General features: G+C 35.0%; 1 protein-coding gene across 3 annotated transcripts; it reads left to right on the forward strand.

Moving 5' to 3' along the window:
• The first annotated feature begins 6,734 nt into the window (after positions 1–6,734).
• LOC121997075 lies at positions 6,735–16,940 on the forward strand. Of its 3 annotated transcripts, none has more exons than XM_042551317.1 (16): positions 6,735–7,138; positions 7,923–8,319; positions 8,462–8,687; positions 8,775–9,026; positions 9,117–9,232; positions 9,461–9,556; positions 9,652–9,739; positions 9,824–10,053; positions 10,651–10,835; positions 10,997–11,196; positions 11,617–11,949; positions 12,135–12,236; positions 13,387–13,684; positions 14,623–14,771; positions 14,850–15,134; positions 16,367–16,940. In XM_042551317.1, the coding sequence occupies exons 2-16, from the start codon at positions 8,018–8,020 to the stop codon at positions 16,556–16,558; spliced, it is 3,054 nt and encodes a 1,017-aa protein (XP_042407251.1). In that variant the 5' UTR covers positions 6,735–7,138; positions 7,923–8,017; the 3' UTR covers positions 16,559–16,940. The 3 variants fall into 3 exon arrangements, with proteins under 3 accessions (XP_042407251.1, XP_042407252.1, XP_042407254.1); XM_042551318.1 differs by having other exon boundaries at positions 6,735–7,019; XM_042551320.1 differs by lacking the exon at positions 6,735–7,138 and adding an exon at positions 7,174–7,469.
• Positions 16,941–17,590: the final 650 nt, after the last annotated feature.

Genomic DNA, 17,590 nt, shown 5'->3' on the forward strand with positions numbered 1-17,590 from the left:
TCTCCTTTCTTCAAGTTTCGGCCAAGCACAATGCTTCCAAAAGATGAAGATCTTTTTCCACCAACCAAGCTCCAAGGGATGTAAGTTTTCTCTCCTTCTTCTCCAAGCTAGAATCCGGCCACCACTTGATCTCCAAAGAAGATGTGAGGTTCGGCCACAAAGGATGGAGAGAAGAGAAGAAGAGGAAGAGGCCGGCCAAGGAAGAAAAGAGGGAGAAAATAATAGAGGTTGTTCACCATGAAGCCTCCTCTACCCCCTCTTTTATAATTCTTGGTCTTGGCAAATAAGAAAAATTTAATAAAAACTTCCTTAATTCTTTTGCCATTGAAAAAGAAAATTTATTTAATTAAAAATAATTTTCTCTTCTCCAATTTATTTGGCCGGCCACTCTTCTCCCCAAATCAAGGAAAGTTTTAATTAAAACAAAAATTAAAACTTCCTAATTTGTTTCCGGAAATTTATAAAATTTCTCCAATAATTTTTATCCCTTCATGATTAGTTTATAAAAAGGAAATTTAATAAATTAAAATCTTTCTTTTAAACATGTGGATAAAAAAAAAGTTATCTCTAAAAATTAAAATCTCTTTTAATCTACAAATAAGGAAAGATATCAAATCTTTTCTTAATCTTTTGTAGAAACTTATAAAAGAGAATATTTAATTTTTTAAACTCCCTTTTAAATAATGAACATGGTTAAAAAGGAAAGTTTTCTTAAAATTTAAAATCCACCTTTTAATCAACAAATAAGGAAAGATTTCAAATTTTAAACTCTCTTTTAAACATGTGGATGATTTACAAATAAGGAAAGTTTTTACCAAAAATTAAAACCATCCGTTTAATCTACAAATAAGGAAAGAGATTAATCTCTTCTCTTAATCTTTTGTAGAAAGCTATAAAAGGAAAATTTTAATTTTTAAACTCTCTTTTAAAACTATGATATCCACATAAGAAATAATTTTAATAAAAATCCTTTTTAATATTCTAGTGGCCGGCCACCTAAGCTTGGGACCCAAGCTTTGGCCGGCCACCAATCTTGGCTCATCCATTTGGTCTTGGCTGGCCCTAGCTTGGGTTCCAAGCTAGTTTGGCCGGCCCCATTGAATGGGTAAGAAGGTGGGTATGTGGTGGATATAAATCTCTCTATACAAGAGGCTACGATAGGGACCGAGAGGAGGAATTGATTTTGGTCTCCCGATAAAATTAAGCATCCCGTGTTCGCCCCGAACACACAACTTAATTTTATCAATAATAATTCATTCCACTAGAGAACTATTATTGAAATACCGCACCAATCCCAAATTACATTTTGGGCTCCTTCTTATTATGAGTGTGTTAGTCTCCCTGTGTTTAAGATGTCGAATGTCCACTAATTAAGTGAGTTACTGACAACTCATTTAATTAATATCTTAGTCCAAGAGTAGTACCACTCAACCTTATCGTCATGTCGGACTAAGTCCACCTGCAGGGTTTAACATGACAATCCTTATGAGCTCCTCTTGGGGACATTCTCAACCTAGATTACTAGGACACAGTTTCCTTCTATAATCAATAACACACTATAAGTGATATCATTTCCCAACTTATCAGGCTTATTGATTTATCGAACTAAATCTCACCCATTGATAAATTAAAGAAATAAATATCAAATATATGTGCTTGTTATTATATTAGGATTAAGAGCACACACTTCCATAATAACTGAAGTCTTTATTCCTTTATAAAGTCAGTATAAAAGAAACGACCTCTAATGGTCCTACTCAATACACTCTAAGTGTACTAGTGTAATTATATAGTTAAGATAAACTAATACCTAATTACACTGCGACCTTCTAATGGTTTGTTCTTTTTCATCTTGGTCGTGAGCTACTGTTTGTAATTTATAAGGTACTGATAACATGATCCTCTGTGTGTGACACCACACACTATGTTATCTACAATATAAATTAATTGAACAACTACATTTATCATAAATGTAGACATTTGACCAATGTGATTCTTATTTCTAGATAAATGTTTATACCAAAAGCTAGGCTTTTAGTATATATCTTAACAGGTGACATATAACCTATACTTGTATTTATATTTAGAGTAACAGATACATTTTGGTTCTCTAATTGTACATCTATAGATTGTATCTGTTGGTTGCTACTCGGAAAACCTAATGGTTCCACTGTACAAAAATTTTGTACAAAGGTCTGAACCTTTTCCTAGCTACCATGTGTTCTTTTAAATTAAACTTGGATCGCCTGCGGAACTTAACACGTTTGATCCAAAGTTTAATCTATTTGTTCTTTTAGGTTTAGACTCGGATCTCCTGCGGAACTTAACACGTTCGATCTAAATCACCTAGGTTATTAATTTCATTAAATATTAATTTCCAAAATTGGCTTCCAGTACTGACGTGGCGAGGCACATGGCCTTCTTGGATATGGGAACAACCACCACCGACTAGATAAAACCTTTTAAGGAAAGTTAATATTTAATTTCCTTAAATAACTTTAGGTCAACCGAAAAGAACAATCAAATCACAAGGAAAAGAAAAAAAAACAAAAGAATACAACCTCGAAAACAAATTTGAAATACTAGAATTGCATGCCTCTTGTATTTGGTATTATTATTTCCAAAAATAACTAGTATGATGCGGAAAGGAAAAATACTAGTTATACCTTTTAGAAAGACCTCTTGATCTTCTACCGTATTCCTCTTCTAACCTCGGACGTTGTGTGGGCAACGATCTTCCGAGATGAGAACCACCAAGCACCTTCTTCTTCCTTACAAGTTTCGGTCATCAAAACTTCTCCTAGGATGAAGAGGTTCGGCCACCACCACCATGCTCCAAGGGATGCTAGAAACAAAACTTTCTTTCTCTCCTTCTTCTTCTTCTTCTCTAAACTTGATCCGGCCACCATATGAATCTCCACAAGAAGGATGAGGTTCGGCCATCAAAGAGAAGAGAGGAGGAGAGGATGGCCGGCCACACCAAGGAAGAAAAGAGGGAGAAAATAGAATAGAGTTATTCACCATGAAGCCTTCTCTACCCCCTATTTTATAATCCTTGGTCTTGGTAAATAAGGAAAATTTCATAAAAACTTCCTTAATTCTTTTGCCATTGAAAAGGAAAATTTATTTAATTAAAAAATAATTTTTCTTTTCAATTTACAATGGCCGACCATACCATAAAATTTCCAAGCAAATAAATTTTAAACACAAATTAAAACTTCCTTATTTGCTTCCGGAAATTTATAAAAAATTTCTCCAATAATTTTTCCCTTCATGATTGGTTAATAAAAAGGAAATTTTATAAATTAAAATATTTCTTTTAACATGTGGATAAAAAGAAAGTTATCTCTAAAAATTAAAATCTCTTTTAATCTACAAATAAGGAAAGATATTAAATCTTTTCTTAATCTTTTGTAGAAACTAATAAAAGAGAATTTTTAATTTTTAAACTTTCTTTTAAATAATAAACATGATTAATAGGAAAGTTTTTACCAAAATTAAAATTAACCTTTTAATCTACAAATAAGGATAGAGATTTAGCTCTTCTCTTAATTTTTTGTAGAATCTTATAAAAGGAAAGATTTAAATTTTTAAACTCTCTTTTAAATCATGTTATCCACATAAGAAAAATTTTTAAAATTAAAATTCCTTTTTATTTTAATAGGGTCGGCCACCTAAGCTTGAGTTCAAGCTAGGGTCGGCCACATGAATTCACCCATGAACCAAACCATGGCCGGCCCTAGCTTGGTCTCCAAGCTAGCTTGGTCGGCCCCTATAGGATGTGTAAGAAGGTGGGTATGTGGTGGGTATAAATCTCTATATACAAGAGGCTACGATAGGGACCGAGAGGAGGAATTGGTTTTGGTCTCCCGATGAAATTAAGCATCCCGTGTTCGCCCCGAACACACAACTTAACTTCATCAATAATAATTCATTCCACTAAAGAATTATTATTGAACTACCGCACCAATCCCAAATTACATTTTTGGGCTCCTTCTTATTATGAGTGTGTTAGTCTCCCTGTGTTTAAGATATCGAATGTCCACTAATTAAGTGAGTTACTATACTGACAACTCATTTAATTAATATCTTAGTCCAAGAGTAATACCACTCAACCTCATCGTCATGTCAGACTAAGTCCACCTGCAGGGTTTAACATGACAATCCTTATGAGCTCCTCTTGGGGACATTCTCAACCTATATTACTAGGACACAGTTTCATTCTATAATCAACAACACACACTATAAGTGATATCATTTCCCAACTTATCGGGCTTATTGATTTATCGAACTAAATCTCACCCATTGATAAATTAAAGAAATAAATATCAAATATATGTGCTTGTTATTATATTAGGATTAAGAGCACACACTTCCATAATAACTGAGGTCTTTGTTCCTTCATAAAGTCAGTATAAAAGGAACGACCTCAAATGATCCTACTCAATACACTCTAAGTGTACTAGTGTAATTATATAGTTAAGATAAACTAATACCTAATTACACTACGACCTTCCAATGGTTTGTTCCTTTCCATCTTGGTCGTGAGCTACTGTTTATAATTTATAAGGAACCTATAACATGATCTTCTGTGTGTGATACCACACACCATGTTATCTACAATATAAATTAATTGAGCAACTACATTTATCATAAATGTAAACATTTAACCAATGTGATTCTTATTTCTAGATAAATGTTTATACCAAAAGTTAGACTTTTAGTATACATCCTAATAGTATCATAACTATAAGCATATTGTTAGAAATTAGATTTTCTTGTATTGATACAATCAGAAATTAGTCATATTGCAAACAAAAAAATCTATTAAGATTATGAATATTTTAAAAACACATTAATCGAGTAGAGGAAGTTGATATATCATATAATATGTGTCTTCCTATAAAATTATACTATGACATTTTATGATTTATCCTTTTAGAAATAATTAACTTTTAAACCATAAAGACACTTTGGTTTTTGACTTAAAGCGTTAACACAAGTAAGGTAAAGACATATAAAAAATTGATAATGTTAATCTTCCTACAAATTGATAATGCTAATTTATAAATAAAGAAAAAAAAGATATCTAAAAATTGGTAGAAGGAAATATACATATCTCGATGGATCAGAATGAAAAGTTTTGTCCTCACTAGGATTTTAGATGTCACCGGTGCTTTGGAAATATGTTTTTTGAATACTTGGAATTTTGGAGTAGTCTTTCTATGTCGATAGTTTAGGAGTTATCAAAATAGTGGTTTACACCAAACCTAAGCGCGACACTTTGCTTTTAAGGATGCTTCACCCGACTGGAATATTAGAGCACTGATCGAAAACAATAACAAAGCTGAGTTTCGCCTGATCGGTGTAATCAAAGTTGGTCAGAAAGAACATTGTGTCTTCGTTGAGTTGTCGTTGAGTTGGGAGGGAAGAGACATTTGTCTTCGTTGAGTTGTCGTGGCAAGCTACAGACCATCGAAAACACGTTGTCAATCGTTTGGAGATGATGTGGTTTTTAGATTTAGGTTTTCTCTATTTGCCTTTTTTAGAAAAAAATGTACCATTGTTGACCATCGGTTTTAGTTCAGACGTACATCACGAAGAAAAATCACACGTGGTTCTGATATCTCTTTCAGTTCAGATGCACGCGACAACTACAAGGAATTTCATATGAATGTGGAGGGGCAAAACATATATTGGATACATGATTTGATAATTTTAAAAGTTACTTATGAGATTTGGGTAATCGGCAACTTCAACTATGTGGTTCAGTAATTTTTTTAAATTTTTTTTAGTAATCTAGGTATCCATGCCTTATAGCCCAATTAGTTTGGAAGGTAGATGACTTTTTTCTTGATTCGTTAAATCTAAAAATGCGAGCGATTCGGTGACCTAGTAGCCTAGCTATCCCATGTGTTGGAACTCGATTGGTGCATTCTTTATCGGTGCATGGGAGAATCTGTTGGGGCTTTGCCGCCTGTTATTGTACCTTTTAATTTAATTTATTTTATTAGTATATAATTATTACCATCCAGCTAATATGGAGGTGAACAACCTAACCCATAAACAACCCGCTAGATAAATTTAGAAAGTATATATGGTCATATAAGGGACACCGCTTCACCAGATTCGTAAGAGAATGAGCCCTGTCACTCACCATCATACCATACCCCATGGATGTTCCTGTACCTTAATTAACACCAAATTTGAAATGACCAATCTAGTACATAAAAATTTTCTATCGACCATCAAAATAAATTGAAAAACACTCATAGCGGGAACTTAAAAGCATAACATCTATGGTTACATGTCCATTTAGAAAAAAAAAAAAAAAATCTCCGTAGCTACACAACTGTGCCTTTCAAGCTATAGCAACCAGAACATCGCGTCAAACCATTATTGCTAACCACCATTGTTGAAGCACCATCATCCTTCCATTTCAACATGTGGTCTGGACTCTCCGAATATGCCGCGGAACATGGATCATTGTTTTGCAGAGGCGGTAACGCGAAGCAAGCGTCTCAATTTTTTATCAGTCCAGATAAATTAAAAAAAAAATGCTCACGGAAGCCACCCACATTCTTAAAATTATCATTCCACTGTAGTAAAATCCCCACAGTGCTCTCAGTCTCATTTTTCATTGGCGCAGTAGTGTTATCATCCCCTTTGATTATTGGGCATTGACTTAACGAACTAGTTGCATTGATTGCCGTATCCAATCCAGCGAGAGGCGGTTTCCTTGCAGGTGCAACTCTTCTTTTCTTCCGGGATCGAAAAGCCTTGAGAGGCACGCAACGCAGGCGAATCGCTGACGAGCATATTCTTGGCGGTCCGATCGGATCCCAAATTGATCGAGTCAATTGGATACATTGTCCAGCCAGACTGCCTCTGTCGAACCCGACTCGTGATAAGCCTACCCCGACTTTTATTCATCGATCCCCGGCGTTGAGCCGCCCGCCACCGGGATAACTTCATCGAAGGGACTCCTACGGAGCCAACAGGCGGTGTGATAATATCAGGTAAAGAAATAGGGGGCCAAAAAAAAGAAAGAGGTAAAACCCACACTCAAACTTTCTCCTCAAGGAATTGGCTTCTCCTTTCCTCTGTTCCATCCCCAATTCTTCCTCCGTTGAATCAGGTAGTTCTCCATCTCCTCCTCTGCGATCGTCGTAGCATGGCGCTTCTTCTTCGCCATACGATCATTCGATCATTCTTCTCGCTTTCTAATTTGCTCGTGGCGCGCGTTCGGTATTTCTTATCTTGTTTTGGTGTTGAAATGCGGCGGAAGGGGTCGCGGCTTCTTTTTCTTCTGCCTTGATTTCAAAGTTGGTGTTGGGGGAGGCATTTTTTGTATAGAAGACTTTTGTTTCTTTGATCGTCTCTTTTGTCATTTCCTTTGGCTTCGTTCTCGATCTGTGCTAGAAAGATTTGCGAAGTGATCGAGTAATCTGTTGCACAATCGCTAACTTGTATGATTCATCTATGCTACCCTTGGTTATTTTTATTTTTATTCCGTCATGCATCATATCAACAAAATAATTTCTTTCTTCTTTCTTATGGGGTTCGAGACTTTCTTCTAAATCTCATGATTGTGCTTGTCTCCCTCTCTGGCTTTGGCCAGGGACATCTGTTTGTGTTATGCGACTTGGTAAAGCCTTTTAGACATCTGATATATTGAAATAGATGAACTATATGCTAGTTGTTTTAGGAGTTCAGCAAGGTTAGAAGAGGGACACATCTAGCTGTTGGATATTATTTTGCTTTCTTATTTTCCATAGTCTAGTCTCTAGTGGTTCCAAAGCAAATGCATGTCTTTTATCCAACCTTTTTTTCACCAAAGATAACTAACAGCTGTTTACACCATTCTCACACTCGCCTTTATGCTATATGAAGCAATGAACAATTGTTGTGCTTTTATGCAGGGCTACACTATAATCTAAAAACTCAAAAGCTGTTCTTGCATGCTTCTCTTGACGACAACAGCTCATTGTCACCGCATGCTGTCACGAGTTGAATAATGGGCAAACAAAAGCAATCTATGAGTCCTTTGTTTGATACCCTTGGGATGGAGAGGGTTAGGACAATTTTAACTAAGAAGTATTCTTATCCACATGAGCATTCAAGGCATGCTATGACTGCAGTGATAGTGGGATGCCTATTCTTCATATCATCCGACAACATGCACACTCTAATACAGAAATTGGACAAGAATGTAAAATGGTGGTCTATGTACATCTGCTTAATTGGTTTTTTCTATTTTTTCTCATCTCCATTTATTAGGAAGACTATCAAACCTAGCTATTCAAACTTTAGCCGATGGTACGTCTCTCTTTCTCAGAATATGTCAGTTGCCTTAATTTATATTAAGTAGATTGCAGTCGTTTCCTATTTTCACCACTTGGTTTTAGCAAAATAAAAGCCAAGTAGACTTATGAGCTGATTGCACATTCTATTGTTGCAGGTATATCTCATGGATCTTTGTTGCTGCATTATATCATCTCCCTAGTTTCCAATCTATGGGAGTGGATTTGCGGATGAATCTTTCTCTGTTTCTGACAATTTTCATCTCTTCTGTTGGTTTTCTTATTTTGTTTCACATTATATTTCTTGGCCTTTGGTATATGGGTCTTGTTTCTCGTGTGGCAAGAAAACGACCAGAATTGCTGCCCATCATCCAGAACTGTACAGTGAGTGCTTTAACTGATCCACATATTTGAATCTATGCATGTTCTACTAAAATGTGTGGCTATCTTCCTGTTTCTGTTATAGTGCAGGTCATCAGCATTGCTTGCTGTGTATTCTATAGTCACTGTGGAAACATAGCCGTTGTTACAGAAAAACATTTAGATAGGAAGAGTTCAAGTTGGTTTTCCCTCCTATATTGGAAGAAGCAAGATACAAATTCTTGGATATCAAAGTTCATTCGAATGAATGAGTTTAAGGACCAGATTTGTTCTACTTGGTTTGCTCCCGTAGGAACTGCGAGTGACTATCCTCTTTTTTCTAAATGGGTCATCTATGGGGAGGTAACATATTTTATCCACATCATATTGATATTTAATTTTTTTATTTCTAATTTTTTGTGGCCATTAAAATTTTAAGATCTTCATACTCAGCTAGCATGCAATGGATCATGTCCTGGCCTTTCTGATGAAATATCTCCCATATTTTCATTGTGGGCAACGTTTATGGGTCTGTACATGGCTCATTATGTGGTGGAACGATCAACAGGGTATGCATTTTTTCAGCATTTAGTTTTCCTAGTTTTACTGTAAAAAGTGGTGTCATAAAGCTTGAGATGCTCAACTTATGTTTTTTTCATTATATAATTACTTGACTATGCCGATGAACTGTTGAAGGTGGTTCTCAATTTGATTATGCATAATCATTTTTATTATATCATTTTCCTTTTGACAACCAATTCTTATTCTCCCTTCTAACTTTGTCTGAAATCTCATAGATGGGCTCTTACACATACTTCGCCCTTATCTGAATATGAGAAGTTGAAAAAACAAATGAAACCTGATTTCTTGGAGATGGTTCCATGGTATTCTGGGTAGGTTGCTAGCTATTTAAAATTCTAAACTCTCTACAGAGGCCAAGTTGAAAGTTGAGAGTATTGCTGATTTGCTTTGTTATTTATGTCTTCAGAACGTCAGCTGATTTATTTAAGACTGTGTTTGACCTCATGGTATCTGTCACTTTGTTTGTCGGTCGATTTGATATGCGCATGATGCAGGTAAAACTTAAATTTCTGTTTTCTTTCATATCTTTAGTAAATCAATTCATGTTTATTGAAATTTAATTAATCTCCTTACATCAGGCTGCCATGAACAAGGTTCCAGATGAAGCAAAAAATGATGATATTTTCTTTGACCATTTTTCCAAAGGAGATGACTTTTGGTTTGATTTCATTGCTGACACTGGTGATGGTGGAAACTCAACTTATGCAGTGGCTCGATTGCTGGCCAAACCTTCAATACGTTTGAGGCTTGGTGACTCAAATCGTTCTCTTTCACGTGGGAAATTGCTTCTTATTGGAGGAGACCTTGCGTAAGATTCCTTGTTATCTTGCTCTTGTTGAATAAAAGAAAATATGTTTTATAACTTTATTGATTCTTTTACAAAAAATGTTTGGAGACAACTGTGCGGCCTTGACTAAAAGAATTATATTTTATTTTCTCTTTTCTATTTATAATTTACTTTGTGGTGAATATTTACCTATCTATCTGATGAGAGAAAGTTCTATTTGTGTCAGCTGCTTTACTTTTAATTACATTTTCCGTGAGGATTCTGGTATATATTTCACTATAATCAGACTAATCAATTGATGTGGTAATTTTCAGTCTTTTTCGAGCTTGGATTTTTCTCAAGGAATCTGTCTCCTTGTCATTTTGTTATAGTCATTCACAGTCTACACCAACTTTCCGAAAATATTCAGTAAACATTTTACATGTAAAAGATAGTGTGGTAGTTGTCATGTTCTTTGAACTCGTTGCATCAAGCTAATTGCTCCTGCTATATGATATACTTTTCCTTCAAAGATAATTTTATTGGATTTTATTATTTCAGATGAAGAGACATTGTTTTCATTAATCAATGTGAAAAAAAAATAATACTATAGGATTTGTTTGTTTTGGTTGTCAATAGGTACCCAAACCCTTCAGCATATACATATGAGAGACGCTTTTTCTGTCCTTTTGAAGATGCTCTTCAGCCTCCGTCCTGGTACAAACCTGAACATATTGCAGTAAATAAACCAGAGCTTCCATATGGGGTGTCTGAACTAAGCAAATATGATGGGCCTCAATGTTTTATAATTCCTGGCAATCATGGTCAGTAATCATTTACTATAAATTCTACTTGAGGATGTTCAGGATAAACTTTTTAATTTTTGCTTGTATTGAATTAGTTTGGATTGCAATCTTGTTGAGCAAGAGCACCAAGTTAATAATTTAAGAGGTTTTGATACCATGATCCGTTAATCATTCTACAGATTGGTTTGATGGACTTCATACTTTTATGAGGTACATATGCCATAAAAGCTGGTTGGGTGGGTGGTTTCTTCCACAGAAGAAGAGTTATTTTGCTCTGGAACTTCCCAAAGGGTGGTGGATATTTGGTCTTGACCAGGCTCTGCATGGAGATATTGACGTCTATCAGTTCAAGTTTTTTGCAGAATTATGCCAGAAAAAGGTTGCTTAGTGTCTCTATTGGTTGATATTGTATGTGTTTGCAATTATCACTTGTTTAATGTCCTCAAAGTTAAACTTCATGAAATGACAATATGTTTTGTTTGTTTGCTATACTTAAATAATGAAGCAATAACTATAGAGCAACCTGCCAATTACACTAAAATACACACCAATTCATAATAATAACTAATATTGTAACAATAAGGAATATAATTCCACTGGATCATGGTGATTCTGTCTGTGTAGTTAATGTTTGTAGCTTCAAGTGAAATGTGCAATGCAACCACAATGGTGATTCTGTGATCCAGTTTGTAATGGTGGTTTTTCTTACTTTTCTTTTGCTGATCCTGTTTCACTTTCATCTAGTGCTTTGTAAGCTATTTCTTGCAAACATTTGTAGTCAATGATGGAAAATCTACAGGTGGGAGAGAATGACTGTGTAATTATTATAACTCATGAACCAAGTTGGCTTCTTGATTGGTACTGGAATGATGTCACTGGGAAAAATGTCTCTCATCTGATAAAGGACTACCTGAAAGGAAGATGTAAACTTCGCATGGCTGGAGATTTACACCATTATATGCGCCATTCTTCCGTTCCATCAGACAAACCTGTTTATGTGGAACATTTGCTTGTAAATGGCTGTGGTGGAGCCTTTTTGCATCCTACACATGTCTTCAGAGAGTTCAATAACTTTTATGGAAGTCATTATGAAAGCAAAGCCACTTATCCTTCTTATGACGATTCTAGTAGGGTAAGTCTGACAATGCCTTTGCTCTTTGTCTGTAGTAGCCCATTTTTTTTTATAAATTTATAAACTTTTATTATTAACATTTATCTGCCCAATTTCTTTAATTTACATTTTTCTTTTGACATCCTCTCATCTTTCTCTAATTAGTCTTGATTCTCATGCATCTTTTTTGGCAAACATGATCACAGATTGCATTGGGCAATATTTTGAAGTTCAGAAGGAAGAACTGGCAATTTGATTTCATTGGTGGCATCATATACTTTCTATTAGTAGTTTCTATGTTTCCACAGGTGATTTTCTATAAATTTGTTATTTGGCTTAAAATATAATGCTATGGCTATTGAAATTTCTACTACTACTAAAACACAGTTTTGTTTTTTGACTGAATTTTACACTTTAGGATCTTATTTCTAAAAGTTCTTTTCTTCTAAAAATGAAATACACATTAATTGGGTTACTGTTATAACATTAATAGTTTATGCTATGATTTGAAAGCAATAGGTCATATAGGTACTAAGTTTGGCATTGTTTTAGAGGTGTTATATATAGAAGTTTGACATGGTTTTTTGGTATATATTGCAATTCCTAGTACTTTTGTGTGTTCTCCCCTTTCTATGTAGGGTTAGGGAACCCTTCAATTTCTTTAATGCTGTGTATTTGAAACCAACTTATCATTGTTCTTTTTTCTTCATGAATTTCATTAATGTAGTATAATGACTTGATCCGTTAGGAAGCTAAAACTTGAGCTCAGATTATATGATAATGCATAGCACTTCTTATTGATGATGATCTATGAGTGATGCTTCCAGCATATAAGTGGGAGCCTTAATCCATCAAGTTATGAGAAGGCATGTGCAATTTTTTTATAATAATTTTTCAACACTTAAAACTACTAACAAAGCAGCCACAAATTATGAAGTGATAATTGTCACATTAATAGCTTGCATGATGGATGTTAGTTTATACACAATTTTCCTGTATTAATTCTTTGTTTTTTTATCATCAAACCTAGCAGTAAGGATCAATTCCACAGAAAATTGCTTATTTTTTTTTCCCATTTCATCCCTTAGTTCTCCATTCTCCTGACGCTTTTGAAACTTTCACCAGTGCAAATACATTGAAAATTTGAGAAATAAGAATAAAAATGTATAATTATAGCAGGTAAATATGGAAACTTTTAGTCCACTTGATTGTTTGTCAAGAAAATTATGCCTAGTCAATTTTGTAATTTATGATATTCGCTTCATGAAAGACTAGTATCATCTTCCTCCTTTAGTATGTTTAATGACACTGATTCTTGATCTGTCTACCTGCTGTGCATATGATATCTTCTTTAGTTGCTTGATATGTAAAAGCATGGATCAATAAGCTTCTAAACTTCTTTCTACTATTTCTCCAGTTTTAAAACACGTTTATTAACCTTTTCAATTAATTTTTCAGTGTGATGTTTTCCGCATCTTGCATCATGATTCATGGTCAGGCCGCATCAATAATTTCTTGAGGACAATGTGGAAAGCATTCTTGTACATGCTGGATCACTCTTATGTGTCTTCTGCTGCTACTCTTGTGTTGACATTGGCATCATTTTTCTTCTTGCCTACAAAACTATCACGGAAAAGCCGTGCCATAATCGGTGTTCTTCATGTTTCCGCTCATTTGTTTGCTGCATTAATTTTGATGTTGCTTTTGGAATTAAGTATTGATATATGTGTCCACAATCGCCTATTAGCAACTTCAGGTATGATTTTTGGAAGGTCCCCTGTACCATATTTATATATATTGCTAATAAGTTCATTGCTGCAGTTTGTTCTGATTTCCTATGCAAGTTGGTCTCTTGATGTTGATTTTATTGTCAAATAGGCAACATTATATGTTAAGTATAAAGTTTATTATTAACAAATTTATTGTATGACTCCCCTTTAAGACTAAGATCAAAATCTAAGATGACCTAAAATGATAGAGGTGCTAAAGTTACAGTTGGCAAGTTAGATGCAAGGGTTTAGACAAATCTGATGTGGGCTGTCTCAGCCAAATGCAACTCTTAATATTTTTCATTTCAGCTTGGAATTGAATTTGTAGGACAAAAATTAGAAGTGTCTGCAAAGATAAAATATTGAAAAAAGCAAACAATGATGTTGAAGGTAACTTGTCAAAGTTTTAGTGTGTGAGAGATCTACTATGAGGTAATGATACATGGAAGTTGCAGACTTCTTGAGGTCTACAAGTTCAATCAATCCACTATTACGAGGCAGCCAATTCTTAGAATTTGTAGCTGTATGGAATGTTTTGAAATACTGATTTGATAATATTCCTGACACTTTGTTGGGTTTTACATGCCAGTACACTGAATATTTCCCACCTGTGAAAACATGGACAAATCCTACAACAATAGTTATAAGGTTTCTTTATTAGAACTTTGCTCAGGTTGCTGTATTTTTTAGCCTTATCGTTTTTGTGATATTTCAGCTAATAAAGGCTTATCCTTAAAGTACCTGAGTTGTCTTATACTCACTTGCAAAAACATGGATAAATCCAACAACAATCATTATAAAACTTCTTTACTAGATTTTTGCGCATATTGCTGTAATTTTTTAGCCTCCAGTATCAATGTTTGTGATATTTCAGCTGATATTGGCTTATCCTTAAAGTACCTAAGATGCCATTTGCTTCTATCAGGCTATCACACACTTTATGAATGGTATAGATCCATGGAAAGTGAGCATTTTCCTGACCCGAGTGGGCTGCGGGCTCGTATTGAACAATGGACATTTGGACTTTATCCTGCCTGTATAAAGTATCTTATGTCAGCTTTTGATGTTCCTGAGGTGATCAAATTTCTGTACATTTTTTAGATTCAGTTGACTAGTTGCTTTACCATTAGTAATTTTTTTTTTCCTTCACAGGTTATGGCTGTTAGCAGAAGTAACATCTGCAGAAAAGGTATTGAGGTACTTCCACGGGGTGGTGCTATCATCTACTATGCTTCAGTGTTTCTTTACTTCTGGGTCCTCTCTACTCCAGTTGTCTCTCTGATATTTGGAAGCTATTTGTATGTATGCATCAATTGGTTTCATATTCATTTTGATGAAGCTTTCTCTTCCCTTCGGATTGCGAATTGCAAAGCATTTACTCGTTTTCATATAACTGCGGCTGGTGATCTTGAAGTCTTCACTCTTGCTGTTGATAAGGTAATAATTTTCTCATTAGCTTACTTTGGAATACAGCATTCACTTTTCTAAAAAAAAAAAAACGTAACTTCATACATGATCAAGTTTCTGCAGCCTGGTAATTATACTAATTTTAAAAAGTCATATACCCCCAAAACAATATATCAGTTCTTGCTTATTAATTTTAGCTGGCTCTTTGACTCTATTTGTCAATGTTCAATGCCTGCTAAATCTATTGATATGCTTAGGTTATGTTTATTTTTTTGGAATGTATATCAATGTATGGTGTGCACCACTCAATACTATAGTTTTGAACATGGTTTCAAATTTCATTTTGTGCCGATTGGCATGGGTAAAATTTTTAGTTTTACTTGCTGACTGACGCATGAGAAGCTCCAATACTCCACGATGCCACTGGATGAGTCCTTCCGCGATTCTACCTTCATCGTGACCGTCTTTTGTAAGCCTGCATCTTTGGCATGGATGAGACCCTTCTGCATGAGATGCAAGCAACTTTTGGTTTATCCTTTTGCTTGAGTCAGGAGCGCTTTCCCCTTTCTGCGAGGCTCTTCCACCTTTGCCGTGTCTTCTATGACCCCAAGTTTCTTCCACGAGAACATAGCACTGAATCTGACGTTACCTCATCATTGAATTTTATGCAAATCTATATCACAGATTATAGATTAAGTACCATTCTCCAAATCTGTGAGCAGGAAGTTATCCTAATTTGCTTCAATAGCGACTTCCATTGTTGGTTTTCTGCATTCCGCTCGCAGATCTCTATTCTCACAATGCACATGATAGTTGCCCTAAGATATAACAGCTCTTGGACATTAAAACTTCATATAGGAATTTGGTCATTAGGATGCACTTGTTATTTATCTGTTGTGATTTTTTAATTAGATTCTTATCTCCTCTTTGTATTATTAAATACCAGGTTTGTTGTTTGTGCCTAGTTATCAACATGAGTTATCTAAAATGTCGAAGCTAGATGGCATACTTTTTCCTAAACCATTTTTGAAAAAGGAATTTAAATGCAAGATTGGTCACACTTTATGTTATACCTTACTGATTGCATTATGGACGGTTGTCTTACCCCATGTCACATTCACAAAGAAACAGGGATCCTCAGAATTGAGTTTTTAAGACTTAAAAATCGAAGATAAACATCTAAAGTAGTGTTTCTTCAGAGGTTATATATAGATGTTTATCCATATATACCTTGTGTAACCTCAGGTTCTTCCTCTTTCTAGGTTCCGAAGGACTGGGAGTTAGATCCATATTGGGATGCTGAACCAAAACAGCCACTACAGTTGAGCCATATCAGAAAGTTTCCCAGCAAATGGAGGTCGGCTTATGGTGCAGACCCACTCAAATCTGTGCGTGTTGTTGACCATTTCGTTATCCATCGGAAACCAAACTCTGCTGTTGGTTCAACTAGTTGATTCCAGTTCTGGTTCAGATCTAAACTAATGCATGAACTTTCTTGCAAGTGAACAAATTATCACAGGCAGAACTGTTCCATACACTTCTATTACTGCTCCTGCTGCAGGTTTAGTCAACTTTGTAGCATAGTCAGCCATTATCATCATTCAAACGCCCCTTGAGTCAAACCTGACTTTCATCGGTGGCTTAAGTTCTGATTTGATGTAATTATTAGTATATGTCCAGCAGTTATAGTAACAGAAAAATATGAGAGGGATTCGGATCATATGAAACGCTGGTTTGTATGTGTCGTATACACTACATTATCAATTGTTACACAGAACATCAATTCTTAGCTAACAGAAACTTTTTGCAGTCAGAACTGGCTCTAGTCTCTTGTAATTCCTTGTGAATTTTTTTTTGCCTATAATGGCATTCTAACGTACTTGTTTTAACTTTTAACGATACCAAAGTTTCAAAGGAATTTTGTGACTTTTTGGTTATTCTTGTATCATGCTCAAAAAAGATGTTCATGTGGATGCTGGTCTTGCTGGGAAGCCTCTGAATTCTACCATCATTTCAAATAACAAATACAAAGGTTTCTCTTCTCTATTTTATGGATGAGCTTGCATAGACTAAATTTCAGTAAAAATCATAATTATTTCATTGCAATTGAAATTATAATTATCCATTTGTTTATGAAAATTAGTTGCCTTAATTTATTTATTTTATTTTCGTCCAATTAAATTTCTTTAAGGTAATTTATTTTATTTTCCTTTTTTTCTAAACAAATTATAAAACTAATAATTTATTACAATAAAAATCGCGAAAAACTAGTCCTGGCTCCAGACGAATTCGTTATTGGCATCGAATCGAGGCCAAGGTCTGGCGCTTAAACCAGTCGTCGGGCCGCCGCCGCTCCCTTATGTTCCCTTTTTTTTTGTGCTATGCTGGTTTTTGTTATTGAGTTCGTGAATGCAAACAGGTCCGTCAAACATTGTTCTTATTCAGTCTGGGGATCAGCTCACTGACGCGCTGAAGAAGGCCCGGAG

Source organism: Zingiber officinale, chromosome 6A (genome assembly GCF_018446385.1).
Source record: "Zingiber officinale cultivar Zhangliang chromosome 6A, Zo_v1.1, whole genome shotgun sequence".
Lineage (NCBI taxonomy): Eukaryota > Viridiplantae > Streptophyta > Magnoliopsida > Zingiberales > Zingiberaceae > Zingiber > Zingiber officinale.